This window comes from Hyperolius riggenbachi, chromosome 10, assembly GCF_040937935.1.
Source record: "Hyperolius riggenbachi isolate aHypRig1 chromosome 10, aHypRig1.pri, whole genome shotgun sequence".
Classification (NCBI taxonomy): domain Eukaryota; kingdom Metazoa; phylum Chordata; class Amphibia; order Anura; family Hyperoliidae; genus Hyperolius; species Hyperolius riggenbachi.
The window spans coordinates 46,971,005-46,998,495 of NC_090655.1; the positions used below are offsets into that span (position 1 = coordinate 46,971,005).

At 45.8% G+C, this 27,491-nt stretch overlaps 1 protein-coding gene across 2 annotated transcripts in view; it reads right to left on the minus strand.

Annotated features, from left to right (window-relative positions):
* Positions 1 to 481: 481 nt before the first annotated feature.
* Positions 482 to 27,491, minus strand: part of RIMKLB (ribosomal modification protein rimK like family member B) — a 43,553-nt gene continuing 16,543 nt past the window's right edge. For both annotated transcript variants that reach the window (XM_068258639.1, XM_068258640.1), the window contains 5 exons: positions 15,938 to 16,154; positions 3,989 to 4,219; positions 2,200 to 2,286; positions 1,470 to 1,673; positions 482 to 998 (listed from right to left, as the gene is read on the minus strand). In XM_068258639.1, the coding sequence (XP_068114740.1) occupies positions 499 to 998; positions 1,470 to 1,673; positions 2,200 to 2,286; positions 3,989 to 4,219; positions 15,938 to 16,106 (1,191 nt within the window). In that variant the 5' untranslated portion in view covers positions 16,107 to 16,154 and the 3' untranslated portion in view covers positions 482 to 498. The remainder of the gene's footprint in view (positions 999 to 1,469; positions 1,674 to 2,199; positions 2,287 to 3,988; positions 4,220 to 15,937; positions 16,155 to 27,491) is intronic.

A 27,491-nucleotide genomic window follows, 5' to 3' on the forward strand; every position in this document is an offset into this window, starting at 1 on the left:
AGGATCAAATTAGGGATTGTAATTAACACTTGACCTAAAATCCCACACCTGTTAGGAGGAAGGAAACTTCTTCCAGATAAGCATACAGCCAGCCCTAAAAACCAAATGTAGCTCCACCCCCTTTTCCACACTGTCCAAATCTAAAGTACATTTTATTTGCCCAAGTTGATCTTTCCTTTCCAGGTTCAACTAATAAAAATTCATGTGTACTTCCCCTTCAGACATGTCCAATGTAAAGTGGAAGAAGTCACCTACAGGTAGCTCCCATCTTCCCCACTCCCAGATTCTTAGCGCAGTGGTGCAGCCTCATTTACAACAGGGATTCTGTATTTAGCCCCAACCCTCCCAAATCCCGCCCACCCTCTACACACCAGCAGTAATGACCCTTTCAAATATTTACACGTGCTCGACCCAAACAGGCTTAAATCCCCACTCCCCCCACCCATCCAGCCCTCCCAACCCACCCACTTTTCACATCCCCGACCCCTTCCCGATCTTCTATTCCACCAAAAGCTTGATTTCGGTGGCAAGAAGTTGGTTCATGTTGAAGAGGGCTCCCTTGGTGAGGAGCTCCCTCTCAGTGGCAGTGTCAGGATCACTGTCCACAGAGCTGGAGCTTGCGCTCATGCTGTCTCCGGCATCATGGTGATGGAGGAGTGGGGCGGCACCGTCGCCTTCTGCAGCGGAGGTCCCCCCAGGGAGCTCCGGCTCGCTGGTCTCACTGGCGCTGGACACGACAGAAAGGAGGGACATTCGTCTGGTCAGTCGGCTTGGCAGGAGGGAAATGGCGTAATCGGCCACCATGGAGGCCACGTCCATGTTGCAGGCTTTGTCAAAGGCGATGAAACCCACATTGGCGTTTGCTTCGCACACACAGAAAGAACCATCTTCCTTGGTCAGCAAGTCAATGCCGCACACATCCATTCCCAGTATGTTGGAGACTTGAATGGCCAGCTGCTTCCCTTGCTCGCTGAGCGTGCACATCATCCCAATACCTCCTGTGGAAGAAGGAACACAGGTGTGAGAATGGAGGAGCAGCAATCACCACAAACAATAGAAGTTACAGCAGGTCTCCGGGCCGTCTTCTACCCAAACAAAAATGTACCCTAGAGTAAGGGGACAGCTTTCAGATAAGCAGTCACTCCTCTCAGTCAGTGGGGTGTACTTGACTATCTGCCTTAAATATGGGTGGGGCAGGTTTTGGAAATTGAGCAATGTGTGAAGCGATGCAAGAAGCAGCAGGAGGAACACCTGCAGAGAAGTGGTGCTGGAAGGGGTTGTCTAAAAGATGGGGCCATAAAATTGCCCAATTACACTCTACCACAACACTGTATTCCAAGTGGAGTTCTGTGCTTTTGCATGACTACTGCAACTTTAAACTTTGGCAGCTCTAGACAAAATGTTATCACAATGAAGCACATGATTGAGGCAAATTGTAATTACAGTTAATATACTCATTGCCTGCCTACCCAAAGAGCAGTTACTTTGCATCCTTCCATCCGTGGAACACCTCAGCATGGTGCCAATCACACGGCCACCCACAACGATGACCCGGACGTCTCGTCCATGAGACTCCTTCACATACTTCTGGAAGAGGTAAGGTGCTTCATGACGGATAAGATGGCTCAGATCTGCCAGATGGTGCTTGTCCCTGGCTAGGAACACTGCTTTACCTAGAAACAAAAACAAATCGTGTCTAATAAAGCAGGAGACAAGTGGTCTTCTTTAAAGAGAAACTCCGACCAAGAATTGAACTTTATCCCAATCAGTAGCTGATACCCACTTTTACATGAAAAATATAATGATTTTCACAAACAGACCATCAGGGGGCGCTGTATGACTGATTTTGTGCTGAAACCCCTCCCACAAGAGGCTCTGGTACCGTACGGTACTCTGGGCAAACTGCCACAATGTAACAATGACACACACAGGAAATGGCTGTTTATAGCTGTCTGTTAAAGCCAGAACAGCTACATAATCTGCCCACAGTAACAATGTCACCATGTAATACATGTCAGAATGTGAATCTGGGAGAGGAAAGATTTTACAATGAGCAAACTCTGACTAAATCATGTATACATAATTATTGTAAAAATTAAGCACCTTTTTATATTAAATTATTTTCACTGGAGTTCCTCTTTAAGCTGTGGGTAGGAACCGACCACTGTCCAGGAAGCTCAGATGCTCTCCAGAACTCACCTCTGTGACCCCGGGTGTTCTTCACCACCATGGGAAACTCCAGAACTTCAGCCTCGTCAATCATCTTTGAAAAGTTTTCATGACCACCTGCAAGAAATTACAAATTCAGGTTATCAGCACAGACATGTTTTAGGACACCTGAACTGAAAGGGATTGGAGGTCGCCATATTGGTTTGTTTTTAAACAATAGCAGTAGCCTGGCAGTCCTGCTAATCTCTTTGGCTGCAGTAGTATCTGAAATCACACACCTGAAACAAGCATGTGGCTAATGCAGTCAGACTTTAGTCTGAGCACCTGTAATATAAGAGACAAAATGATCAAGACTGCCAGGCAATTTGCATTGTTTAAAAAGTAAATATGGCACCCTTCATATCACTCTCAATTCAAATGTCCTTTAAAGAGAGTCTGAAGCGAGAATAAATCTCGCTTCAGACCTCATAAATAGCAGGGGCATGTGTGCCCCTGCTAAACGCCGCTATCCCGCGGCTTAACGGGGTCCCTTCACCCCCAAATCCCCCTCGATACACCGGGGGAGCGCTTCCTGGTTGAGGCAGGGCTAACCGCCGCAGCCCTGCCCCACGCGCGTCTGTCAGCGCGTATCTCCGCCTCTCCCCCGCCCCTCTCAGTCTTCCTTCACTGAGAGGGGCGGGGGAGAGGCGGCGATGCGCCGCTGACAGACGCGACTGGAGGCAGGGCTGCAGCAGTTAGCCCTGCCTCCAGGAAGAGACAGCCAGCGACTTTTTCACGACACACTTTTGCGGGGGGTGGGTTGGGGGTGAAGGGACCCCCGTTTAGCCGCGGGATAGCGGCGTTTTAGCAGGGGCACACGTGCCCCTGCTATTTATGAGCTCTGAAGCGAGATTTATTCTCGCTTCAGAGTCTCTTTAAGACAAGCATCCTTGGCTACTCAGACCTTTATTGGCAAGCTGAATAGTATGGTATATAATGACAAAGAAATGCAAGAGTAGAACAGAGAATTTATTGGCAAGTTAATTTGTGTCCTTGGTCCACACCACAAACTCCACCAGTGCAATACTTGTTACCTGCTCTTATGGAGTTCTATAAAACTTAATTATATATTGAAGTCATTGACTTTAAGGTTCTGGTTAAATAAATATGTAGGATATAAAATATAGGGCAGCCACCCTCAAACTACAGCCTGTGTGAGTTTATCACAGGAGTACACATCTGGGAGAAGTATACCATAGCTACCACAGGAGGAAAATGGATACATCTTGGTGCTAGCCATACAAGACAGTATCTGGGAGTGGTTCAGCATGGTTAAGTATAGACAGACAAGGTTATGTCTAGGTAATTACTGTAGAGGGCATATGTAAAGAGCACACCATGGAATCCTAAGGCTACAGCGTTAGGTGTGCCTATGGGAGAGCACCAAGACCTATCAGGAAGCATACACTATGGCCAGCACAGGAGTAACAGCACTACAATTACACAATGCAGGCGAAGGTATCTGGGAGGGGCACAATACAGTCAGCCAAGGGTGTAGCAGGGGTATAGCTAGACTTTTACAAGAAGGTATGTGTGAAGAATACACTGTTAGGACAGTGTTCTACTGAGATACATAGGAGGTTATTGTAGGAAGTGTACATTTTGAACAGCTCAGAGAGTGAAGCCATCTGCTGAGGTGCACAGAAGTGTTTTTTCTGTAAGGGCTACACCATGCCAGCACAGTGGGAACAGGGTTATGAGGCGCTCATCTTAGAAGAAGCTATCTGGAATGGGAACTGTAGTCATCACAGGGGTAACCATATTATATTGAGACACTCACCATAAGAAAAAGTATCTGGAAGAGGTACACCATGACCAGCAAGCTCCTGGAAGGTCCAGAACTTATTGACGCAGTTAAGGATGGCCTGTGGTCTGTTCATCAGGCGGCAGCCCATCTTCTCCAGATGCCTCAGAACTGTGATGTCACTGTCACTCTGCACCCAAGGAGTGGGTACACGGACAACGACTACTTGAGGGTAAGATGTAATGAACTCTCCTTTCACACGTAGGCCTGTAAGATGGGAGAAATTAAACGGATCAAACCTCAAATCAGAGTTAGACATAGCACAAGGCGCAGCAGGCCAGCACAAAATTGCATTTTACTCTATTGCTTAGGAGTTGTGGAAGTCTCGATGGAAAATCAGCAATCCAAGATTATCTAGAAAGCTAGAACTAGCCAACCTAAAGAGAGATTCCGGCAAGAATTTTTTTTTTCTTGTGTTCTAGTTAAAGGGACTCCGAGCAGTGCAGAAACTATGAAAAGATGGATATCATTTTAAAGCTCTCTTTCTCTTTCCAATCATATATAAATCGCCACCCTACACCTTTTAGTTTTTGCTATTTCCGCGATTGAAACTGCCGCAGCCTAGATTTCAATCGCGAAAATAGAGAAAACTAAAATGCGTAGGGTGACGATTTAGGTGTCGTCAGAAAGAGGAGAAAGAGAGCTTTAAAATGAGATCCATCTTTCCATAGTTACATTTTATTACACAGGGCGACTTTTTCTGCTGAATGGAGCTGCTGACACTGGGGAAAGTGTCGTCCTGTGTAATACAAGCAACTATGGAAAGATGGATATCATTTTAAAGCTCTCTTTCTCCTCTTTCTGGCGACACCTAAATCGTCGCCCTACACCATTTAGTTTTCTCTATTTTCGCGACTGAAATCGCGGCCGCGGCAATTTCAATCGCGAAAATAGTGAAAACTAAAAAGGCGTAGGGCGGCGGTTTATATATCATTGGAAAGAGGAGAAAGAGCTTTAAAATGATATGCATCTTTCCATAGTTTCTGCACTGCTCGGAGTCCCTTTAAGTCATACATTTGTCTTATAGTTAACCTGATGCATGGAAATTCACTACTGGTTAGACACATGCATATTTACAGGGACAGCTCTGGATACCATAGTGCCTTCCTGGTCTGACCCATAATTTGAGGGCTGACCATCAGACATTTTTCATCCGGCTGGGTAAAAATGTAGCAAAAAAAAAAAAAAAAAAAAAAAAAAGTATACCTGGGGCTTCCTCCAGGCTTTTCACTCCCTCGCCATCTTGATCCTCCACTAACAGGCCTGGTAATTCCTCTAGTTGGGGGACAGTCTGTGCATGTGTAGTCCGGTTTGCATGCTCTGAAGGATTTAACGGGCCAGCTAGCAAAGAATCAAGGTGGCACAGGATGACGGCAGAGGAGCGAACGGCCTGAAGGAAGCCCCAGGTATATATAATTTTTTTTTTTTGTCCCCGGTTCCCTTTAAGCACTCCCCATTTGACTTTCAGCAATACTCGCATTCCTGATGAGGAACTCAGCACGCATGCGCTTGTCTTCGGAAGCCCTTGGGGCATAAGTACTTCCCGAAGGCTGCCAGAGGAGACCTAAAGACACAGCCATTGCATAACTTCAACGGGACAAACTGAAGACCAGGAAGGCTCTATGGCATCCAAAGCTTTCCCTCCAGTTAGGTATGTATCTAACCTGGAGTCCGTTTCCTTGCTTCAGGTTTGCCTTCAAGAGAATGTCAAATGAAAACACACAAAAAACAAACAGATACTTGTACCTATGGAGAGGGAAGGCTCTGTGTCCTATAGAGCAGTCCTGCTCCTCTCATGGTCTCCTCGTTCCAGTGACGTCACCATGTTCTAATCTGTCGCCACAGAAGGCTTCGAACTCTGCACTTCGCCTGCCTGCTGACGCATGTGCAGTACGGAGTGGCCTGTCTTCAGGAGCACTCTGGCTCCGGAAGACTTCCGAAGCCTTCTGTGGCGGCTGATTGGAACAAGGTGAAATCACTGGTATGAGGGAACCCTGAGAGGAACAGGAAGGCTCTATAGGACCCAGAGCCTTCCCTCTCCATAGGCAAATATCTTTAAAAAAAAAAAAAAAAAAAAAAAAATCAGTTGACATGGACTTTAAAGAGAATCTGTATTGTTAAAATCGCACAAAAGTAAACATACCAGTGCGTTAGGGGACATCTCCTATTACCCTCTGACACAATTTCGCCGCTCCTCGGCGCATTAAAAGTGGTTAAAAACAGTTTTAAAAAGTTTGTTTATAAACAAACAAAATGGCCACCAAAACAGGAAGTAGGTTGTTGTACAGTATGTCCACACATAGAAAATACATTCATACACAAGCAGGCTGTATACAGCCTTCCTTTTGAATCTCAAGAGATTTGTGTGTTTCTTTCCCCCTGTTCTCATGCACTGAAGTTTCAGGCTGCTTGTTCCTTCCTGCAAACAGCTTTGCCCTTGTCTGTAATTCTTCAGTATGTGAAAGCCCTGCCAGCTCAGAGGACGATTTATCCAGCTTGTAAAATATAAGAGAGAAGAGAGAAGCTGCTCTAATCCTAAATAACACACAGGCAGTGTGCATACAGGGGCCTGGAAGGGGGAGTTCATAGCAGAACCACAACACTGAAGAACTTGGCAGCCTTCCAGACACAGGCTGACAAGTCTGACAAGAGAGAGATAAGTTGATTAATTACAGAGACAGTGATAGTATAAAGTGCTGCAGTAAGCCAGAACACATTAGAATAGCTTTTTGAACTTGTAGGATGATAAAAAACAGGATGCAATTTTTGATACGGAGTCTCTTTAAGCTAGGTACACACTAAATTGTCACCTAGAATATCTATAGAGCTTATTATATTTCATAGTAAGTAGAATTGTTATAGTAAACTCTGATATAGTAAACGTCTGGCTACAGTAAACTCCATCCCCAGGTCCCGACCATGAGCCTGTATTAATATACGATGCAGGACAAATTCTGATATAGTAAACCACTTGGCAAGCTCCCTTGGAGTTTACTATAAAGGAAGTCTACTGTATTTAAAATATGTTGACCCCAATACATGGAAGTGATAAAATTGACTAATCATTGGCCAATCAAAATTGCATGTGTGTACCAGGCTTGCGTCACTAGCCCAGAATGAACATGCATTGACTCTGCTCTGACTCCATTGGCATTATTTGAGCATGAAGATGGCAGCCCCTATAGTCCCCTCACTTCAGATTCCCTTTAAAAAAGCTGCAATGGTGTCCGATATAGTCTTTCAGGAGATACTGAAAGCTGGTCAGCATTTGTTGGGCTGTGTCTTTCCTCACATTCTGAAGATAGAGAACACTCCCCCCGACCCAGGAAGCTGGAAATTCATGACAAATATGTGAAGCCTCCCCCCCCCCCCCCCTCTCGTAGAGCTGCCAGTGAAAACATTGTTAGAAAGCGCAGCATTCAATTACCCAGAATGCCACGGGGCAATGACGAGCCTGCAAAACAATTCCCGTTTGGGGGAAGTACAGCTCAGCCGGGGCCCCTGAGGTCAGGCCTGTGCGTGAGTGCAGGAGGGAGGCTGCAGTCAGATGCCACAAGTCTCAGGGTAAACTCTCGTGCGATGGGAAATTCACTTAGAAAGCGAGTGCTTGCTCAGCGGAGAAACAGGAATAGGCCATCAGCGCTGTGGTATAAAGGGCTGTGCATCGGCACAAAGGCCTCTTCTCGCACATCCATGCAGAAAGGCTTTATTAGAATGCACCTCCTATCCTGGCAGGGACTAAACCTTCCATTGTTGTGGGCTCAGTAACCTTTGACTCACATCCTGGTCATATGGCCCCTGCTAAGCCTCTATATTGTGGTTGTGCTAGGTGAGAAATTATGACAACGTTTCTGCCAAGCCCTTCCACATCCTCAGCATGACACACAAACCCATCTCTAAAGTCTGACTGCACAATAGTGAGGAGGTTGTAGCGTTCCACTGTAAGTGGAAAGCTCATTTTAAAACCATACACTGTAGATAGATTCTCATAACAAAAAAAACAAAAAAAAAAACTGCCTGACCACTATCTTAGAGTCCAGTGCCTACCCAGTGGCCACGCTATTCGCACTTGACTCTAGTGGCTATTTCCACTTATGCCCGAATCTGCTTGTTCCCCGCAGGTGAGAGGGGCAGGGAAATGCTGCCTATTCCTTTCATGGCTTGCCGTCCAGATCGCACTACGAAGCAAATCTTGACGGTATGGCAGCCAAATCCCTATAGCCATGGCATGGTCTAACAATTCAAACTGTGGCTTCACAGCAGAAGGGGAGCCATGGCCGAAATGGAAACGACTGTGGCTCCTAGCGAAAATGAGTACTAAGGCTTTGAACACACTGTTTTTGGCCTAGGTGGCTACCTCTGCCGCAATCTGTCAGAGAGACCGTGCCTGCCGGGTCTCATTATCTGAGCACAGGCGGAGGCTGTTTTTCTCCCACCCTTTTGCCCCCCCCCCCTTCCCCAGCAATAGGTGTTGCTCGCCTGTAGGCTGCATCTGTACAGCACTCAGCCTTGAACTTGTGTGATAGGGTACGGATCTCTGCAGGAGGTCTTCCTTGCTCCTGTGTACAAGGCTCAAGTCAATACATCTTGGTGCGCAGTGGGTCATAACCAACTAGCATGTAAGCATTCTCTCCTTTGTGCAAGGACCCTCCAGTAATAAGCTAAGACACGCCAACGTATATATGCCTGCTTAGACAGTGTGACAATGGGAAGGCCATACATTATGGATCCAGTCAAACTTGAGAGAGAGGCTCTGATCTGTATGCTTGTTCAGGGTCTATGGCTAAATGCATGGGGATCCGGAGGAAAGCCAGGCAGCTTGCATTGTTTAAAAGAACCAGAGATTAACGTTTCACACAAAAACATATCAGTCGATAGCTTGTAAAGAATAAATGCTCCACCTGATAATTTTGTAACTCGTGTGCCTTTGAGGTTTTTTTTATGCAGTTGGCTGATGGTGTAATGGTTAAGGGCTCTGCCTCTGACACAGGAGACCAGGGTTCGAATCTCGGCTCTGCCTGTTCAGTAAGCCAGCACTAATTCAGTAGGAGACCTTTGGTAAGTCTCCCTTACACTGCTACTGCCAATAGAGCGCGCCCTAGTGGCTGCTGCTCTGCTCTGAAGCTTTGAGTCCGCAAGGAGAAAAGCGCAATATAAATGTTATTTGTCTATTGCTCCAGGAAAAATCCAAAATGGCTGCCGGCTCATATCATTTCTGCTTCCAGGTTATGAGTTGTTCTGGATGTGCCGACTAGTCTATATGAAACTATAGTCAATCAGGGCTGCTGCTGCAGGCTTTCATCTGTGTGCTTTCAACTTGATTATTCTGGTATGCTGTGTGGCTGCCTGTAGAAAGTGTCTCTCATAGGAATGAAAATGACTGCACAGTGCACACAGATCACACAGGCAGCCACACTTGTCTGTTTCAGAGCTTCTTTCTCAGCAGAGCAGCCCTTCCCATGTCAACTGAGCTCTGAGTATGCAAAGCAGGTAAGCTGAGCCAGAAGGGGGCAAGCTTGGGCTTGAAAAGACTTCACAGAAGACTGACTCAGCTATAATGATTCCAGGTCAAACCTAGACTGAATACTCAGTCAGGGATTCTTATCAGAGCTGTTAACAGGCAACTTGAGCAGAGAAGAATGAAACAGAGCAGGGTAGGCGTTTACTGTCATGTTCCCACTGATAAATGTAGTAAAATACATGAGGGTGCTTCATCTCTGGCTCTCTTTAAAAGAAAAAAAAAATATGGCAGCCTTCATATCGCGATCACCTCAAGTTCCCTTTAAAAGAACTGCTGAACATACCATTCCATGTTCACTGCCTCTGACGATTCCCCTCCGCATTCTGCCATATTTACTATAATGAAGGGATGCAGAATCCAAAGAGGAGGCAGAGTTCTAAAATAAAATCTCAGTAGGCCCATGAAACAAGTATGGTGTTCACCACTTTGCCTCTACACAAATCACTACTCCTAGCACTGCCTTCTTCAATTCTGACTTTAAAAAAGGAAGCTTACATTTTCACTGAATATTGCAAAAAAAGTTAGCTGAAGTTCAAGTTACACTAAAGCAAAAAAACAAAAAAAACAAACAAAAAAATAATAATAATAAAAAAAAAAAAACTTATGAGATCATGAATTGTATTTGTAGTACAGAAACATTGATAGAACATTAGCGGCAAAGAAAAGTCATTATTTTCAGTTATATATCTTTTTTATAACATTCTCTAATATTTGCAGTTTACACACTACAGTCTGCATTTTAAACTATTAAACAGAGCAGAGCCAATGACGCTTTGAACTTCCCTGCAGTAAAATCTTATCTGAAGTTGCCTTTCACTTGTTCTTTAATGTATAAAGTGATTCAGAAAATAGCACTGTAAGCTTAGTCCGAGAGCTCAGAGAAGCTCTTTTGCATAGATAACAAGAAGTTTAAAGAGGAACTCCAGTGAAAATATGGTAAAAAATGAAGCACTTTTTTTACTACAATTATATATAAATGATTTAGTCAGTGTTTGCTCATTGTAAAATCTTTCCTCTCCTCGATTTACATTCTGACATTTATTACATGGTGACATTTTTACTGTGGGCAGGTTATGTAGCTGCTCCTAGCTGTTTTGGCTGTTAGAGACAGCTGTAAACAGCCAATTCCTGTCTGTGAACATTGTTACATTGTGGCAGTTTGCCCAGAGTACCACGGTACTCAGAGCTTCTTGTGGGAGGGGTTTCAGCACAAAATCAGTCATACATCGCCCCCTGATGGTCTGTTTGTGAAAATCATATTTCTCATGTAAAAGGGGGTATCAGCTACTGATTAGGATAAAGTTCAATTCTAGGTTGGAGTTTCTCTTTAACTCTTCCTGTACAGGAAAACCATGAGATTCATATCTGTTCTACTAATGTTCTAGTTCTTAGCAGTACTACACATACAATTCATTGTATAATAAGCTTATTTTCACTTCAGATGTCCTTTAAATACTCAGGAACAGAATGTAAAATTACCCATAAAACACCACTGGGGAAGTAGTGAATAGTAGAAGTGCCCCTACTGGAACCTGTGAAAAAAAGGGCAGAAACAAAAATGGCCGCCATATGCAATAATAGTGGTAGGGTGGCCTCCCTGAGCTGCCATGTCATTTGCACTTTTATGGCTGCCGCATTGCAGCTGCTGGACAGCCTTCAGCGGGAGGAAATGATGCTCGGAATGCAGATTGAGGATGGAGCCGCCAGAGCTGGGGAAAGCCTTGGCTGGGCACAAACTTGCTGATAAAGGTGATGGACGTGTCAGACAGCGGGGCGACAGCCAGCTAAGGTGTCCTTCACTGTGCGGAACATAACGGCAGCACTGACTGTAAATACCCCTGCAATTAACGTACAAAAATAATCCTCAGGAGGTCATCCATAAAATTATCCAAAGCACAAATGTTTAGAATGCGAAGCCACAACTTATTTTGTGATGACACGCAGGCTTGTTTCATGTATATTAACCCTTCTTCAGGCCACACAGTATCTGATAAACAGCCAGAGTGAGCCTACAGCCAACAGCCAGAGTGAGCCTACATCCAACAGCCAGAGTGAGCCTACATCCAACAGCCAGAGTGAGCCTACAGCCAACAGCCAGAGTGAGCCTACAGCCAACAGCCAGAGTGAGCCTACAGCCAACAGCCAGAGTGAGCCTACATCCAACAGCCAGAGTGAGCCTACATCCAACAGCCAGAGTGAGCCTACATCTAACTAACTGGCATAAATAACCATCTGGCATATACAAATCCAGGAAAGGACCACCACCAACAGCTACTTTAGGCATGCGTCTCCCAAGGGCAAGTGGTGGGAGATGCATGCCTTAAGTAGCAGTCGTTGGACTTTTCCTGGATTTGTTGCTTTAATGTATGGTGGACTGGGCTCCACATCATGCTCACGTATGTGTGATTTAACGACACCACTAGCGAGAGCGCCACGCACCACCTGCACATTATAGGTGACTCAGCTCAGACAAGCTAGAATTAAAAACCTCACTTGAGTAAACCGGATTAAACCAAATTTAGACTTAATGGGTGGTATGGGCGGGACCACCAGCAGAACATTTGAATATTCAGGGATCCTGTTGGAGAAACCTCAGCACCCCAAGGTTCCCCAATGCTATCCTGCCATTACACATCCTAACTGCCTAACCCCTAACCGATACGCCCATTTCATGTTTTTCAACCCTGGTGGCCAGAAATATTGACAGCAAACGATTTGGCTATAACACAGCCAAATACTGGCTCCAAAAGTAACCACTTGTGGCCAATATCATGCTTTCTTGAAGCACACCTGAAGTCAGAAGGATTTCAAAGGGTGACATTTACTTCCTTTTAATAAAAATTCCCTGGCTGACCTGTAGATCATCTAAGACTTTTAGCCACAGACCCTGAACATGCCTGCAGATCAGAGGTTTGACTGAATTAGCTGCATGCTTGTTTCAGGTGTGTGATTCAGACACTGACTAACCCGCTCACTTCAGGTGTGTGTCACTTTGCCAAGCCATAGTCTTTTTCAAGAGTGCAAATTAATATGGAACTCAGGAGCCAAGAGGAATATTTTCAGGAGCCAGTTCCATGGAAGAAAATAATGCAAGCTTATGGTCCATACTCACGGGCAACGTTTTGGCCTGTCGCCAGCACACGTGAGCGTGTTCGCTACAAGCCGGCAACAGCTCGTCGCCAGGTCCCTCCGCATACACACGGCGGAGGGACCTGGCAACTGATGCGGCGGAAGCTGTCGCTGTTGCTCCTCCCCCCGCCGGAAGCCCAATGTGTTACTTATCTTGTTGCTGACGCTAGTCCGCGTACTCACGCGGACTAGCGACAGTTGCGGCGGCGACTGTCGCCAAGCGATTGAGCGGTTCAATCGCCCGGCGACATCAGCGACGAGCGACAGTTCGGGGTGCGCGCCCGTGCAATGCCGCATACTCACGGGCGACCTGTCGCTGCAACACGCGCGCCGCGTGTTGCGGCGACATTTGTAGCCCGTGAGTATGGGCCATTACACAAGGAAGGAGCCAGCTGACATTTGTAACATATTAGCAGCTTCAATAGAGTCATTTTGCTTGGTCAAAAGCAGTCCACTAATCTCAGTCGGCAGAACTCCTGTCATAAATTCTTGGAATGCTTTGATCTCTCTCTAGCAGAAAATATAGAAACAAAGCAGAAGTCCCCTTTTGTTGGCTCACGCAGCCCCTTAGTGTCAATAGGCCATAAATACACATTACAGCAGCACTAATTAAAAAGAAAATATAACAAAGAAAAATTGCTAATATAAATTGACCTGGCGCACTTGCAAGCCTCTAAATTAATTGGCTGCTAAAGTGTTAGAAAGCCTTGGTTGTATGCCCATTGGGATTTGTACAAACTTAAGTAAAACTAGCCTTGCTATGCACTACCTCCTAAAAACAACTCCCCTACATATCGCCTAACGGACAGAGGCTTTCCTTTCGTAGGCCTTTATGCCCACCACCAAACCCATGCATCAAGAGGATGAAATCTTGAAAGTCAGGTCTGTGTGTGAACAACAGACAAAAGCCATCATCCAATCCATCCACAGCTGAGCAACAATGCTATAAGCGGCATGCCAACAGCCAGATCATTTGTGATAAAACAGCCTACTGCTACAGGATTTCTCAAACGCTAAACACCAAACCTAGCACTGGAGTGCCACCTGTCCCTCTATCCTCCACCAGCTATGGCAGCCCTAGATCGGGGCACATTTAGTTCTCAAAATACCGTAAGGCATTTTTTATTTGCCACTGTGAGCACGACATCCCCAGCTCCACAACAAGAAGCTTCAAGGACGTTCTGCTGATTTGGAAAACAGTTTTTTTGTGGGAGAGGTCATAGAGTTCCTGATTCAATCAGTCTCGTGACCACAAACATCTGTGGCCTCAAAACTAAATTCTTCACATGATAATCTAGCCGGAGGAGACGTGACCCTGCCGGGCTCGTAGGCGAGCGTGCAGAGGAATCATGAGGTGAGAAAAGGCTGCTGCTCCTCCTGATGTTTGAACAGGGAAGAGGGGCCGAGGTGACACTGCTCCAGCATTTTCCACTTCACCGTGCGGCTGGCTGCCTCTCAGAATGCAGAATCTGGGCACAGCCTGGCAAAGTGGAAAAACAGATGAGAAGCTCAGAAAAAGAAAACATGAGCGGAGGCGGCTGCCACGCTGCAATTCTAAAAGCAGCACCAGTATTGGGAACTGGGATGTGTGGTACGCCAAAGTGAACATTTCACCAACACTGACAGCAGCATGGTAAAGCCATTTCCAGAAACCAATTTTTTTTTTCTGGGTATAGACAACATTTATATCACGCTTGTTTCCTGGCGGACTCAAAGCACCAGAGCTGCAGCCACTAGGACGCGTTCAATAGGCAGTAGAAGTGTTAGGGAGTCTTGCCCAATGTTTCCTACTGAATAGATGCTGGCTTACTGAACAGCCGAGATTCAAACCCATGAAGAAGAGAAGAACCGAGAGCCCGATATGGTGTAGTATGTCAAGGTAATTGGATAATTAGAAAGTGTATGAATTGTATACTCACAAACCAGGGTTACCTCCAGGCAACCACTGTATAGGCAGGTGAGGAGATTAGCCTGTCCTCACTCAGGAATAAGAAGTCGCTCTCTGTAGGCTTGAAAATACGGACTGAGGCGCCAGGTGCTATCTGGACATACTGCTGTTGTGTGCTCCTTCCTATAATTGCCTGATGAAGCGGGTTTGACCTGCGAAACGCGTTGCGACCTTATTTGGAGTATACCAATAAATGTCCCTTTTGTGAATACACAGTTGTTGTGTCTGCTTGTGGGAGGTGAGTCCACCACTGCCTCCTAAGCAATAATTTTAAAACTTTTAAATATTGTTTTTATCCTTTTGGCGCCTCTGTTCTCTACCATAATAGAGATTCAAACCCAGGTCTCCTGTGTCAAAGCCCTTAACCAGTACACTATCCAGCGACTGGGTACCATGTAAAGAAGTTAGACCATCATGAAAACCTTAAACAATTCTGTGTACCCACCTTGTAGAACTGACCTTACTACCTGTTAAAGGGGGTACATACCTCCAACAGGGACAAAACAGTAATAAAAGTAAGAGTTAGAGCTTAAAGATTGCTGCCCCTCTTTTTTTTGTCTCCATCCCTATCAAAGTTGAATTCACCTAAGAATACACCTGTGGGGAGAACAGCCAATACTCCTCACGCCAAGAAAGGCGTAACTTGTCTCGGTCCTCCCCATCATACACCCCCCCCCCAGGTTTTCACAGGTCTCTGTCTTTCCATCATTGCCCCCTCTCCAAGGTGGTTTCCACTGGTCCCTGGTCCTCCCATCATATTCCCCTCTCCAAAAACGTTTCCACTGGTCCCTGGTTGTCCCATCATACTCCTATCTCTCCAAGAAGGTTTCTACTGGTCCATAGCTCTTCCATCATAATCCCCTCCCCAAGGTTTCCACTGGCGAAACAGCCGGTCTGTTCCACCGCAAAACCATCAGCAAATGCTTGGCAGTGGCTCACACATGCACAGCAGCATGGACTTGGTCAGGCTCTGTCTTTTCCACCAAAACCCATTAATGTCCATGCTACTGCACAGTGCGGCCGCGCTCCGGGGGTCTCAGTGCTGGATCAGCCTGATGGAGATCGACTGGGGGGGGGGGGGGGGGGGTGAAGCCTCTAGAGAATCCAGAAGTTTCCCCCTCCTGTAACATCAGTTTTCTTCGTGTTTTATATTTTATCTCACAGGTTTACTTTAAGCAAATCCAATACAGATTTCTGCAGCTCTTAATAAATGAGAGCAGAAGATTCAAAAAGACAGGAGTCCTTATTTGGAATTCCATATTAAACATCCCTTTTATGCGGAGTGCCCCTCCATAACCAGACACTGCTCCGGCTCTCCATGACTTACCAAGGTTGCCTTGCTCGATGGTCAGCACGACTTCGTCCATGAGCAGGTAGCGGAACTCCAGCTCTTCCTCGCAGCACTTGGCCTTGAGGGCACGGAGGATCTCCTGCTGGGGATAGTCATCCTGTATCCTTCTGTCTGTCAGAAACCAGATCCGTCCGGAGCTGCACATCTTCACAGGCCCTGGAATGCCGAGACAGAGGTCCCCCTAGGAGGTGCTCTGGAAAGAAGAAGAAAAAAAAAATGACAAGCTGATGAAACTGAAGCTCTCCAAGAAGCACAGCTGCACAAATAAGCCACGTAATCAACTCTAAACTATCTCTCCCTCCCCCCCCCCCCCCCCAAAAAAAACTAGGGCCCATTCAGACTGCGACGCAAATGCAGCAGATACAGAAACTGTGTGGTGGCAGCGTTCACATTACCTGCCGTTCACAGCCGATGCATTTGTATCGCCACCTGTCCCCCTGTATCTGCCCCCCCCCCCCCCCGCTTCTCTAGTGGTCTAGCTCAGACCAGGAAGCATGGCTGCTAAAGTGTTACAAAGCCTTGGTTGCATGGGGCTTACTTGTTGCAAAGTGAAAAAAAAAAATTGTGATCAGTTTTTTTTGCAAAGCAATTTTTTTTATATTTATTGTATTTATAAAGCGCCATAAAGCAATGAGGTGCCCGTGCTTCTGGTCACTGACCCCCTGCAGTGCACCGGAACCAAAAATACAGACGTGTCTCATGCGGTGACCAGTCTAGTGAGAAAGCACACAGTCTGTTCCCATAGCCTTACATTGCATTTGATTTGTGGCGCGACTGCATTGCTTGTGAAAAAATACAGCAGTCGGGACTTCGCATTGTGTGCATGTTACATTCGCATTCTGGTTGACAGTGTGATTGCAGCCTATTAATATAGGATGTGGTCACCGTCCGATTTTGCGTTTTCCTGCGTTCTGGAAAATGCTTTTTTTTTGTGCATGGTTCTTTTACACCAGATCAGTTGCTGTCAGTTATGACAATGCACAACTGATCTGCAAGGTAATGTTCATGTTTCCCTATGGCTCAGTTCACTTATGCATTTTAAAAGGGCCATTATAACGATAAAGAGAAAAAAAACAAACAAGCGGTTAAAATCTCACCAAACCGACAGGCTTTGGACTAGTCTATCTCATGGAGGATTCTCAGGGTTTTCAAAGCATTTCCAGATCGTCAATTGCTAAGTCTAACTGCCAAAACAGATACCAGCCAGCCTCCTTACTTTCTTGCACATTATTTTGGCAGGTGGACTGAGCAACTGCAGTTCACGGACTGCTTTTGAAAACAAAGAAAACCCTGAGAATCCCCCATGAGGAGATTGACTAGTCCAAAACCTGACAGTTCTGTCAGATTTTAACTGCTTACTTTTTGTGCTGCAGTGGTCCTTTAACTCAAAGCTTTTTCACAATGTACTGCTGTGGAAAGTTAAAAACGTAACTTTAATTAGCGTCTAGTGTAAAAAGAGGCCTTCCTGCCCCTCTGAGCAGATCAATGTAGGAACTCCCATCAGAAGAGAGTGCTGCATTTGTTGCCAGGGTTACTATATAAGCAGGGCACTGATAATTATTGTGTACCTAGTGATGGATGGCCCAGCTTTGCAGGTCACCTCCCCACCAACAATCACACAAGCCACAGCAGGTTGTCTCGTAGTTTAGTAACACGAGGCGTTCTCTTATTGCCATTCATAAGTAGGATAATAGCTTAAGGGAGAAAGCAAATCTACACTTTCATTTGTTACATTCCGTGCAATTAAAATAGGGTTCATTAAAGAGTAACCGCATTATTCTTTTGGCAGAGCTGAGAGCAGTAGATACATGCAGAGGAGTTCAGGACGGGGAGCTGTTTATCTAAACTTGCATGGAGGTTATGCAATGTGATTGGAAATTCTATTATGTGAACAAGACTTTGCTATTACACTGTCAACATGGCAGCCTCCCACAGCCATTTATCACCGCCTTGTAATCTAGACTACTGATTAGGTACAGGTTAGGTGCTTTTATATCAACTTCAGTCCGTCAGTCAGTCAGTCAGTCCGTCAGTCAGTCAGTCAGTCAATCTCCCGCACATTCTGCGCTCACACTGGGAGCTGGAGGTTACAAGGTGAGCCAATCAGGTCTCGGCGTCACTCTGCAGGGCTGTCAATTGCATGTAATAGGTACCAAGGCACACCGGTACTTCGGGCCGGAGCACACCTATAAGGGCTAGCAGTGATTTTTCAAGGCAATTCTAGGCATGTGACTAGAGATTTTCTATCGACACCTAGTGATTTTTGAGATTTTTGAAGCGTTTGGTGTATTTTTTTTTAGGGGGGGGGGGGGGGGGGGGGGGAGTTGTACAGGTTTTGCTACAAAAACACTTGGAAAAATCACTGATCTAGAGCTTTTCAGAGTGATTTTTCACTTTCCTATCTTAAAGGGAACTTTAAGTGAGAGGGATATGGGTGTTTCCTTTGTTTTAAACAGGACCAGTTGCTTGTCAGTCCTGCTCATCTTTGGCTGCAGTAGTGGCTGAATCACACATGAAACACGCATGCAGCTAATCCAGTCTGACTTCAGTCAGAGCAGCTGGTCTGCATGCTTGTTCAGGGGCTGTGGCTAAAAGTATCAAGGCTGGTTCACACTTGGGCAATTTTTCAGTGCTTTGCTGATCGCCTGCGATTAGCAAAGCGCTGCTACAATGTATCCCTATGATACAGTCACACTGCCGCGGTTGCGATTTAGATGAATTGCAAATGCGCTGTATGCAGCGTTTCGGGGGCAATTGCTCTATGATTTTCATTCTATTGAACGAGAATTACATGCGCAAATTGAGCAGAATAGAAAGACTTTAGTTAAAATCGCGATCACGGAGCTGAACGTGATCGCGGGCTAGCGGCACTCCAAGCGCCGAGTGTGAACTAGCCCTTAGAGACACAGGATCAGCAGGAGAGTCTGGCAACCGGTATTTTAAAAGTAAAAACCCTTCTCCTCAGTTTAGGTTCCCTTTAACATTGAGGCTGAATCGCCTCAGAAATGCTGCAGGACCAGAGTTTGCATTTTGGGAAAAATCACATCGCTCTGGTGTGAGCCACCCCATAGAGAAACATTAGCCAAGCGCTTTTGAAAGCGCTGACGTTTTCAAAAAGTGCTCAGAAGCGTTCTAGGAGTGAACCAACCCTTATTCTGGGTGCACATCAAGGTGGAAAGCCAAATCACAAGTAAAAAAGGTCAAATTAGCACACCATGTAAAATCATGGAAGTTTTTACTCCTTCAGTTAGCCCAAACTGCTAGCTGAAAATTGTTTCAGGACCCTGAGGGGTCCCCTTTGCAAAGTCCCCCAGTACTCGGCCCTGGCGGGGGATCGCCTGGTGCATGTGTTTGCCGGTTGCTTGAGCAACTGGCCGAAAAAGCACAAACCTGCTGCCCTTCCCCTGTGCAGCATAAATTAGTCACCAAGTGTCCAGCGCCGTCCTCTAACCTTCCTATAGCTCCTAGCAACTTTCTGCAGTTTTCTGCATACAGCTCTTGGCGTGTCATCTGACCCGCGGGTCAGGTCACGTGACAGGCTGGGGGCCGCGCAGAGATGTCAAAATGTCGCTAGGAGCTACAGGAAGGATAGAAGATGGTGCTGGGAACCATTTATCCACTCAGACATGCCGGTTAGTTGAGGCATACAGATAACTGGGACTTTGCTGTACAGAAGTAGACAACTGGAGGCCTATGGCCTGTCAGCTTTGAGGGGGTCGTCGCAGAAGGACAGCAGGGCACAGGGTGACTGCAGGAGGCTGCAAGAAGCCCCAGGTAAGTTAAACTGATTTTTTTAAGATTTCAGACTTCATATTTCCTTTAATTCCTCAGGAAACAGTTTCCAAAAAAAGATGTTCAGATATGTTGGTAGCCTATAGTGCGGCGAAGCGTTGTGTTGCAATAGAGTATGGCAGAACATGAATCGTGAAAGAGCAGGATGGAGTTAGCAGGATTATCAGAACAATGCCCTTGGCCCTTGCTCAGTTGAGAGGAGGCAACCCTGCACCACCTAGCATTTGTACAAGGCTTTACGTGTGCGAAGGCTGCTCAATGGCACCATACATTCCAGGTATGCTGGACTGCCTTAGCACTTCCGCCATGTGCGTCGTCATCAGCAGGGCAGAGTGTTTGGAGGAACCGAATTCCAGTCTAGAACCCAGCTTTACCATCAAGAGGAGGTGCGGGACTAGAAGAGAAATTTGGCCAAGTACACGTATTTTTTTATTTTTTTTTACGTAAAACATTGCTGTTCACCACAGCAGCAAGTCTGTACAGAGATCAATCTCAAACAGTCAACTGATAGTATCACAAATTGTTTTATCAACAAGATTAAGGTTGCAATGCACAACACACAGTGACTTTAAGGACAAGGAGTCACGTGATTGGCTGATTTCCCAAATGCTGCAGGAAAGTGTCAGCGTTATCCCAGTGATGAATCTGCTCACTTATTCCGCATCTGCTGGTTAATTCTATGGAGCCGACACATCTAAACCTCGTCTGCGGCCAGCCTCACCTCTGTATGGAAAGCAATCCATGATTTCCATGGCCTATTTGCATTTGTGCTGACGGAATGAGATGGCTTCAGTTTTGTGGAAAAAGCTGAAGTTCCCAGCACTGCACACAGCAGCCTCCCTCCCCTCTGCAGCACAGGCTCTGGCAGTGCTGACGCTGGTCTACTCTACAGCCTCCAGCCACAAAGACGCAACCCAGCAGACAATAGACTCCGTGTAATGGGAGAAGGCAACCACATGCTGCCCTGCCCCCCATCCATCCCGCCTGCAACCTGGAGAGCGCGGCACAAAAAGGAGATGCGGGGAGACTGCAGCATCCACACCCCGTGCAGACACCCCTTAATGCACAGGCAGACCTGCAGCACTGGTCAAAGCCCAGAGAGCCGCAGGCCCCCCAGCTTTGCTGCTATAAAGGCCATGCTAAGCAGGTAAAGGATGAGAACTGCAACCTCAGACACATCCGTGAGCGCACAATGCTGGCACGTTTCCTCACAGACAAAGCCGAGCCTCCCCCTGGCACAAAGACACTGAGGCAGCACAGCCTGCCCCTTCCTGTCTCTCAACAGCTACTAAAGCTGAAATACAATGCACCCCCCCCCCCCCCCTACACACACACCCTCTTTCATCATAGGAGCTAGAAACACGATACAGTCTTTTGTATGCACATTACAGCGGGGAGGGGGTTAACAGCCCCAGGAGCCACATCCCAGTCCATGGCAGGCTAAATCCCACTGCGGAGGGGCAGCAAAGGGTTACTCAGAGGCATGTAAGAAACAGCCATATTGTCTGTCACAAGCAGCCCTCTCTTAAGGGAGAACAAGGTCTTTCCCGCTCACAGAGCTCAACTCTTCAAAATTAATCCAGAACAAGGCAGAAACAAAATATCAGTTTCTGAAGAAAAAAAAAAAATATGCACACCTATTCCTCTCCCAAGAACTACTCGGCCTCAAGTTTCCACCTCGTGTCTCGGAGGTCCAGGCGGGATCAGAATTTAGCATCTCACAGAATTAGCAGCTTCAGACTGCAACGTGTACTTGCTTTCAATCCTGGAGTACTAATACACATCAAATCTAAAGTTATGCTGGGAAAACGATACGTTTTTGCGGAGGATTCTCCACGCAATCGATTTACTATTCGATTTTCTGCTCGATTTTTTTCTTCTACTTGGGTTTCATATCTTTTTTCCATTCACTTCCATTCAGTGGCTGGATAGTGTAAAGGTTAAGGGCTCTGCCTCTGACACAGGAGACCAGGGTTTGAATCTCAGCTCTGCCTGTTCAGTAAGCCAACACCTATTCATTAGGAGACCTTGGGCAAGTCTCCCTAACTCTGCTGCTGCCTATAGAGCGCGTCCTAGTGGCTGCAGCTCTAGCGATTTGAGTCCGCCAGGAGAAAAGCGTGATATAAATGTTCTGTGTTTGTTTTGCTGGTTCTATGAGAAATCGAGCGGAGAATCGGACAGGACGGAATTTATCAACCGAAGGCTCCTATTGGAACCATTCTTCCTGCAAAAACGAACCGTGTGTTCCCAGCATCACAGATTGCCCAGCAAGCTCAGGATGAACCAGAACTCCTAGGAGTGTGTAAGGAGCTATAAAAAAAAAAAAAAAAGTGGGGGAAGAGGATCAAAAAGCCTTTGCTATGCAAAACAGAAATGGGTCTTCATAAAACAGAAGGCATTTGCATTAATTCAGGTTGGAGTGAGCATGTGAGGTCTCCCACAATGCATCACTGCTGAATATTCAAATTGTACCTGAAAGTTAAACACCTTCAGAACCGCTGGAACGCAAGGATGTGTCAGCTTGTGATATTACAGGGCCACATTAATCTAACATGCATACAGGCAGTTTCAGGCTGGTGGATCCTAGTCAGTACACAGCATGGATAAACATGGCCCTATGGCAGTGGTCCTCCAACTACGGCCCGCGGGCCGAATGCGGCACCCCAAGGCTTTTTTACTGGCCCCCAAACACAAAATGTATAACTTATTGATGTGTCCCACCGCACCTATAAATATCAGCGGCCCGCATATACTGTAGAATAGCAGTGCTGGCATCACCCATCCACATACTGTAGCAGCCAGCAAGCACTAATTTGCTGGATCCCAATCCAGTTCTGTGACACTGCTGGATGGTAGATTGTCACCTGGGTATGCTTCACTGGTGCACAAATACTGCTTGACTGAATGGCTGCTGCTGGGAGTTCTCCTCCAGGCATAATACCTAGATTCAATGTAATGTTCATTTTATGCATGCTCCGGCCCCCCAGCAGTCTGATGTATGTTGACCCGGCCCTTGACTAAAAATGTTTGGGGACCATTGGTCTATGGGGTAGGACTTGAAACACCCAAAAGTGCAGAAACCCAGAACTCCCAGGAGTAAGTAAGGGGCTAAAAATGAAAGCCTCAGCACAGCTCAGTTAGTAGCTGCTGTATGAAGCTTGTCAGAGCCGGTCAGGTGTTCATAGATGCATCTGGTCACCAGTGCCAAAGGCAAAATCCTCCCCTATAAATGTCCAGTGGTTTAATGGAGCGGCTGGCAAGCAGTATACATGCCATTGCCCAGCCGTCCTCTTCCAACAGAAGCTTTAGTGCCTGCTGATGCGATGTGAGAAGCAGTGAGCCGTCTACACAGACGCAATAGAGCAACGCAGTCATCAATATAAGGTCATCGCTTCCATATGGTCAAGACCCATAAGGCATTGTTTCAGAGAAGTAGGTGGATTTGTAAAAATCAATTTGTCCTTAAAGGCCTGGCACACATCAGGAACCTGCTGGGTTATTGCCGCACCTATAGCTTATTCAATTTCATTTTAAAGTGCCATATTTGCAGGCAACCATTTCTGTCTTAGAGCAAGAACCACACTAGATATAATTTTATAAGTCTGGTTTACTAACGTAACAAGCGATTCCCTTAGAATGCCCAGCAGGGATACCACAAGTGATCCAGGCAACCTGGACTGGATGGTTTGTTGGGTGGTATAACGATTGCAGCACTTGCCAAGGTCCCATCAGACTATAGTGGGAGTTGCTGAAAAGTTCATCAATTAGCAAGTTGTATAATTTTAGTCTCATGCAGGCACCTGCAATGAGAACGTCATTAAAGTCAGCATGTCATGGTGTTATTTATTGGATTTATATAGCGCCAACATATTACGCTGGACAGGAGAAGCAATGCAAGTTCACGTTATTCTCTAAGCAGGATGCTCGATCAGGTAGCATACACAAGAAGAGGAGGGCCCTGCCAAAGGCTTAATCTAAAAAGAGGGGGTCGGTTAACAGAAACTCGAGGTGAGACATGGTGGCTGCCACATTTATTTCCTTTTAAATACCAGTTGCCCGGCATCATGCTGATCTATTTGGCTGCAGTAGTGTCCGAATCACTCACCTGAAACAAGCATGCAGCTAATCTTGTCAGATTTTTATTAGAAACATCTGATGTGCATATTTGTGCAGGGTATCTATGGCGAAAGCCTCTTTTCCACAGAAGGTTGAGCTGTGTGCTCAGCAAGCAGTTGCCAGGCAGCAGTGAGCAGTTACCAGGCAGCAACAAGCAGTTGTGAGAGTTTGATCGTGTACAAGAGGCCTAAAGGTGGCCATATATCAGGCTAAGTATGGGCAGATCGACCATGAGACAGATCTCTGATTAAATCTGCCCTGCCCATACACCACAAACTGATTTCAGACAGATTTAATGGAACTTAACTGAAGCATTTACCAACGATCACCCCTGCTGATTGCCTTTCCCCTGCGCGTGTGTGTGTGTGTGTGTGTGTGTGTGTGTGTGTGTGTGTGTGTGTGTGTGTGTGTGTGTGTGTGTGTGTGTGTGTCTCAACTCTCAACCATCACCCATATATTTTTCAGTACTGCCATTGGCCCTTACAAATAAATCAAAAAATACAAAAACTTTTTTTTAAATGTTATGGTCAAAGAATGGCTTTGGTACAGCTTTAAAGGACACTCGAAGCGAAAATAAACTAATGAAATAAACGATTGTATCCATCTTCCTTCTAAAAATGACTTTAAGATATTCCAGTTTTATTTTATGTTTAAAACTCTTATCTACTTTTTAAGTTGTAACTGTTTTATTGGTTTTTTGCTCAATGACACATTCACTGAAGTAAGCCAGAGTTAAAAAATCTATGAACTATTGTCCATTTTTATCTCTTTCCTGCTCCCATTAGCAATTTTCTGCTACGAAAGTGTTTTATAGTTGGAATTTCTTATCAGTGAGGGTCACACTGTAGTCACTTCCTGTCTAAGTCAGCCGCTTACATCCCTTTTTTTCTTTCTCTGCCTGAAAAGTAACAGCATGTGTGTGCTAGGCACTGTACATACCTATGCCTATCTCATGTCACCTCGGGTATCCTTTAATGAAATACCCAGAGTTCCTTAATGAAGTGAAGTAGCCACCTCCCCAGAGAACGTGGAAATGCACACAAGCTGGAGGCGGCTTGAACAGGGTTAAACAGGGAGACTTTTTTGACTTGTCAGATAAGAGGCTTCCTGTTTAAGCGGTAACACAATGTGTTGTGTTTTCTCAGGTCAGCACTTTGTGAATTCCCACAGTAACCTCCTTGCCTTATTGTGACTAATGGAAGATGTGACTGTCACTTCGCTAAACATTCCCTCCTACTCACCAGAAGACTGGTGTACGACTTGATCAGGACTGGGTCATGTGACCACTGCCACAGATGCACTGGCTGCCTAAACATGCCAAGAGCTGGCACAGAGGCAGGAAGGAAGAAAGCACATGCTTGTGAGCAGCTGTAAGCTATGGCACGGGTACCTCAAGTCTGACAAGGGTGAGTGTCATCAAGCCTGCACACCCAATATGGTAGAGGTGAGCACACCTGCCACAAATACATTTCTACTCATCTACAACTACTCAACTTCTACCTCAGACCTCCATCCACTATGCCAGGGATCTGCAAACTTGGCTCTCCAGCTGTTAAGGAGTCCCACAATGCCTTCGCCTTTATGAATCATGACTGTCAGAATCCTGCAATGCATTGTGGGACTTGTAGTTCCTTAACAGCTGGAGAGCCAAGTTTGCAGATCACTGCACTATGCAATAGCAACCAGGTGTGACAAGAAAAAAAAAAAAAAACAACAACCCACAACTGGAGTTTAGCAAGCACCAAATACAGAATCAGACCCAATGTTCTAACTGGCTCAAGGCTCTACAAAGCTTTGCAACAAAGGATAGCTCACCACTCCTCTCCACCTAATGGATAAAAATGCAATAAGCATTTTTTTAGTTTAACATCTAATAAGTAGGGTTGAGTTTCCAAATTCCACATGTCCAAGACTCCAAAATATTAGGCAGATCATAAGACCCAGAAGTATTGTGCCAATCAGATCAATACAGCATACTTCCAAAAATTATAGCGGACTCCTGCGAAAAACAGTTTAAAATTCATTTATGGGCCCCAGTGTTCTCCCTAGAATTTTTTTCCAGCCGGGTGGCATAAAAAAGTAGCCGGGTGGCATGAAGAAGTAGCCGGGTGGGGCGAGATGAGAGAATGCAGGGCCGGTGCTTCTGTGCACAACCCTGCTTACAGCATAGGAGGAAGTGAGCTGATAACAGCCGGGTGCTCACCAAAACTAGCCGGGTGGAGCACCCAGCTAAAAGGGCCTAAGGAAAACACTGCGCACAATCGATTCCTTCCAATACCAATTATCAGATCAGTAGGTCAATCTCTCGCTAAAATTCTATTGTTCATGCCCCAGGTGTTGTCATGTTCCCCTTCAGTTATCTGCTGGATTAGATTTATTCCCCAAGTGTCAACTGTAGTTCTAACTGATGCCTGCAGCACAACAGATTCCACCCATCAGGACACAATGGGTGGGGCTCAGCTCGTGAAAAAGCAGTCAGGTGTGAACTGTCACCCAAAGTAATCACAGTGCATGGCCAAGCATGTTGTGTTACTTTAGTGATCAAAGGACCACTGTTGGGAAAATCGTACATGTAAACATACAAATAGGAAGTACGTTTCTTTCAGAGTAAAATGAGCCATACATTAGTTTTCTCCTATGTTGCTGTCACTTACAGTAGGTAGTAGACATCTGACAGAACTGACAGGTTTTTGACTAGCCCATGTCCTCATAGGGGAGTCTCAGGTTTTGTTTATTTTCAAGAGCATTTAGTTGAATGGCAGTTGCTCTGTCCAGCTGCCCAAAAAAAAAAAAAAAAAATGTGCAGCAAGCAGGGAAGCTGTCAAGCACCATTAAATAAATACTTTTCAGGGAATGTCTTCATAAAGAATTAGAGCCTTGCTCAGAATCCCCCATGAAGAGATTGACTAGTCTAAAACCCATCAGTTCTGTCAGATTTCTACTACCTACTGTAAGTGAAAGCAACATAGAAGAATGCATTTTAAATTTTACCATTTTTTGCGATTGTGGTCCTTTAAGCATTGGATATTTGCCATATAGAAGTTACACGCCTCTAGTTCCAAGTTACTTGAAAACCATCAAAGTGCTTGGGATATGTATGCAGCTGCTTAGTAGCCACACTGGAGCATTAGGAATTCCTCCCCAAAAGACTGCTTACTGGGGTTCTAGCTAGCATTCAAACTCCGGTCTCCTACATCAAAGGTCCAGCCGTTTAGCCAGTATACTATCCAGCCACTTACCCTACAATTTTTTTTTTATTGAATATTATAGTTTATAATCGTATTATAGTAGTAGTTGTAGTATAATATTAGCAAAGGAAATGTTATGCTATAAAATGTACTGAAAGTACCTAACTGGCATACTCCTGTAGTTCCATTTCCATCTGGGAGAACAGCTGTCTATACTTCTACTATACCATCATACCCCACTTATCAGGGAAGAGCTAGGAGTGGGCATCCTCTCTATACCTGAGCAGGGCTGTCCAACTGGCGGCCCCCGGGCCACACTCACTTGCCCAGACTATTTGTGTCGGGCCCCCTCCTCTGGCAGGCCAACCTTTTGTCTGTGCTTGGCTCTGCCCCGAAGCCCAGACATTGATGCTCCTCCCCTCCAGCCCAAAAAA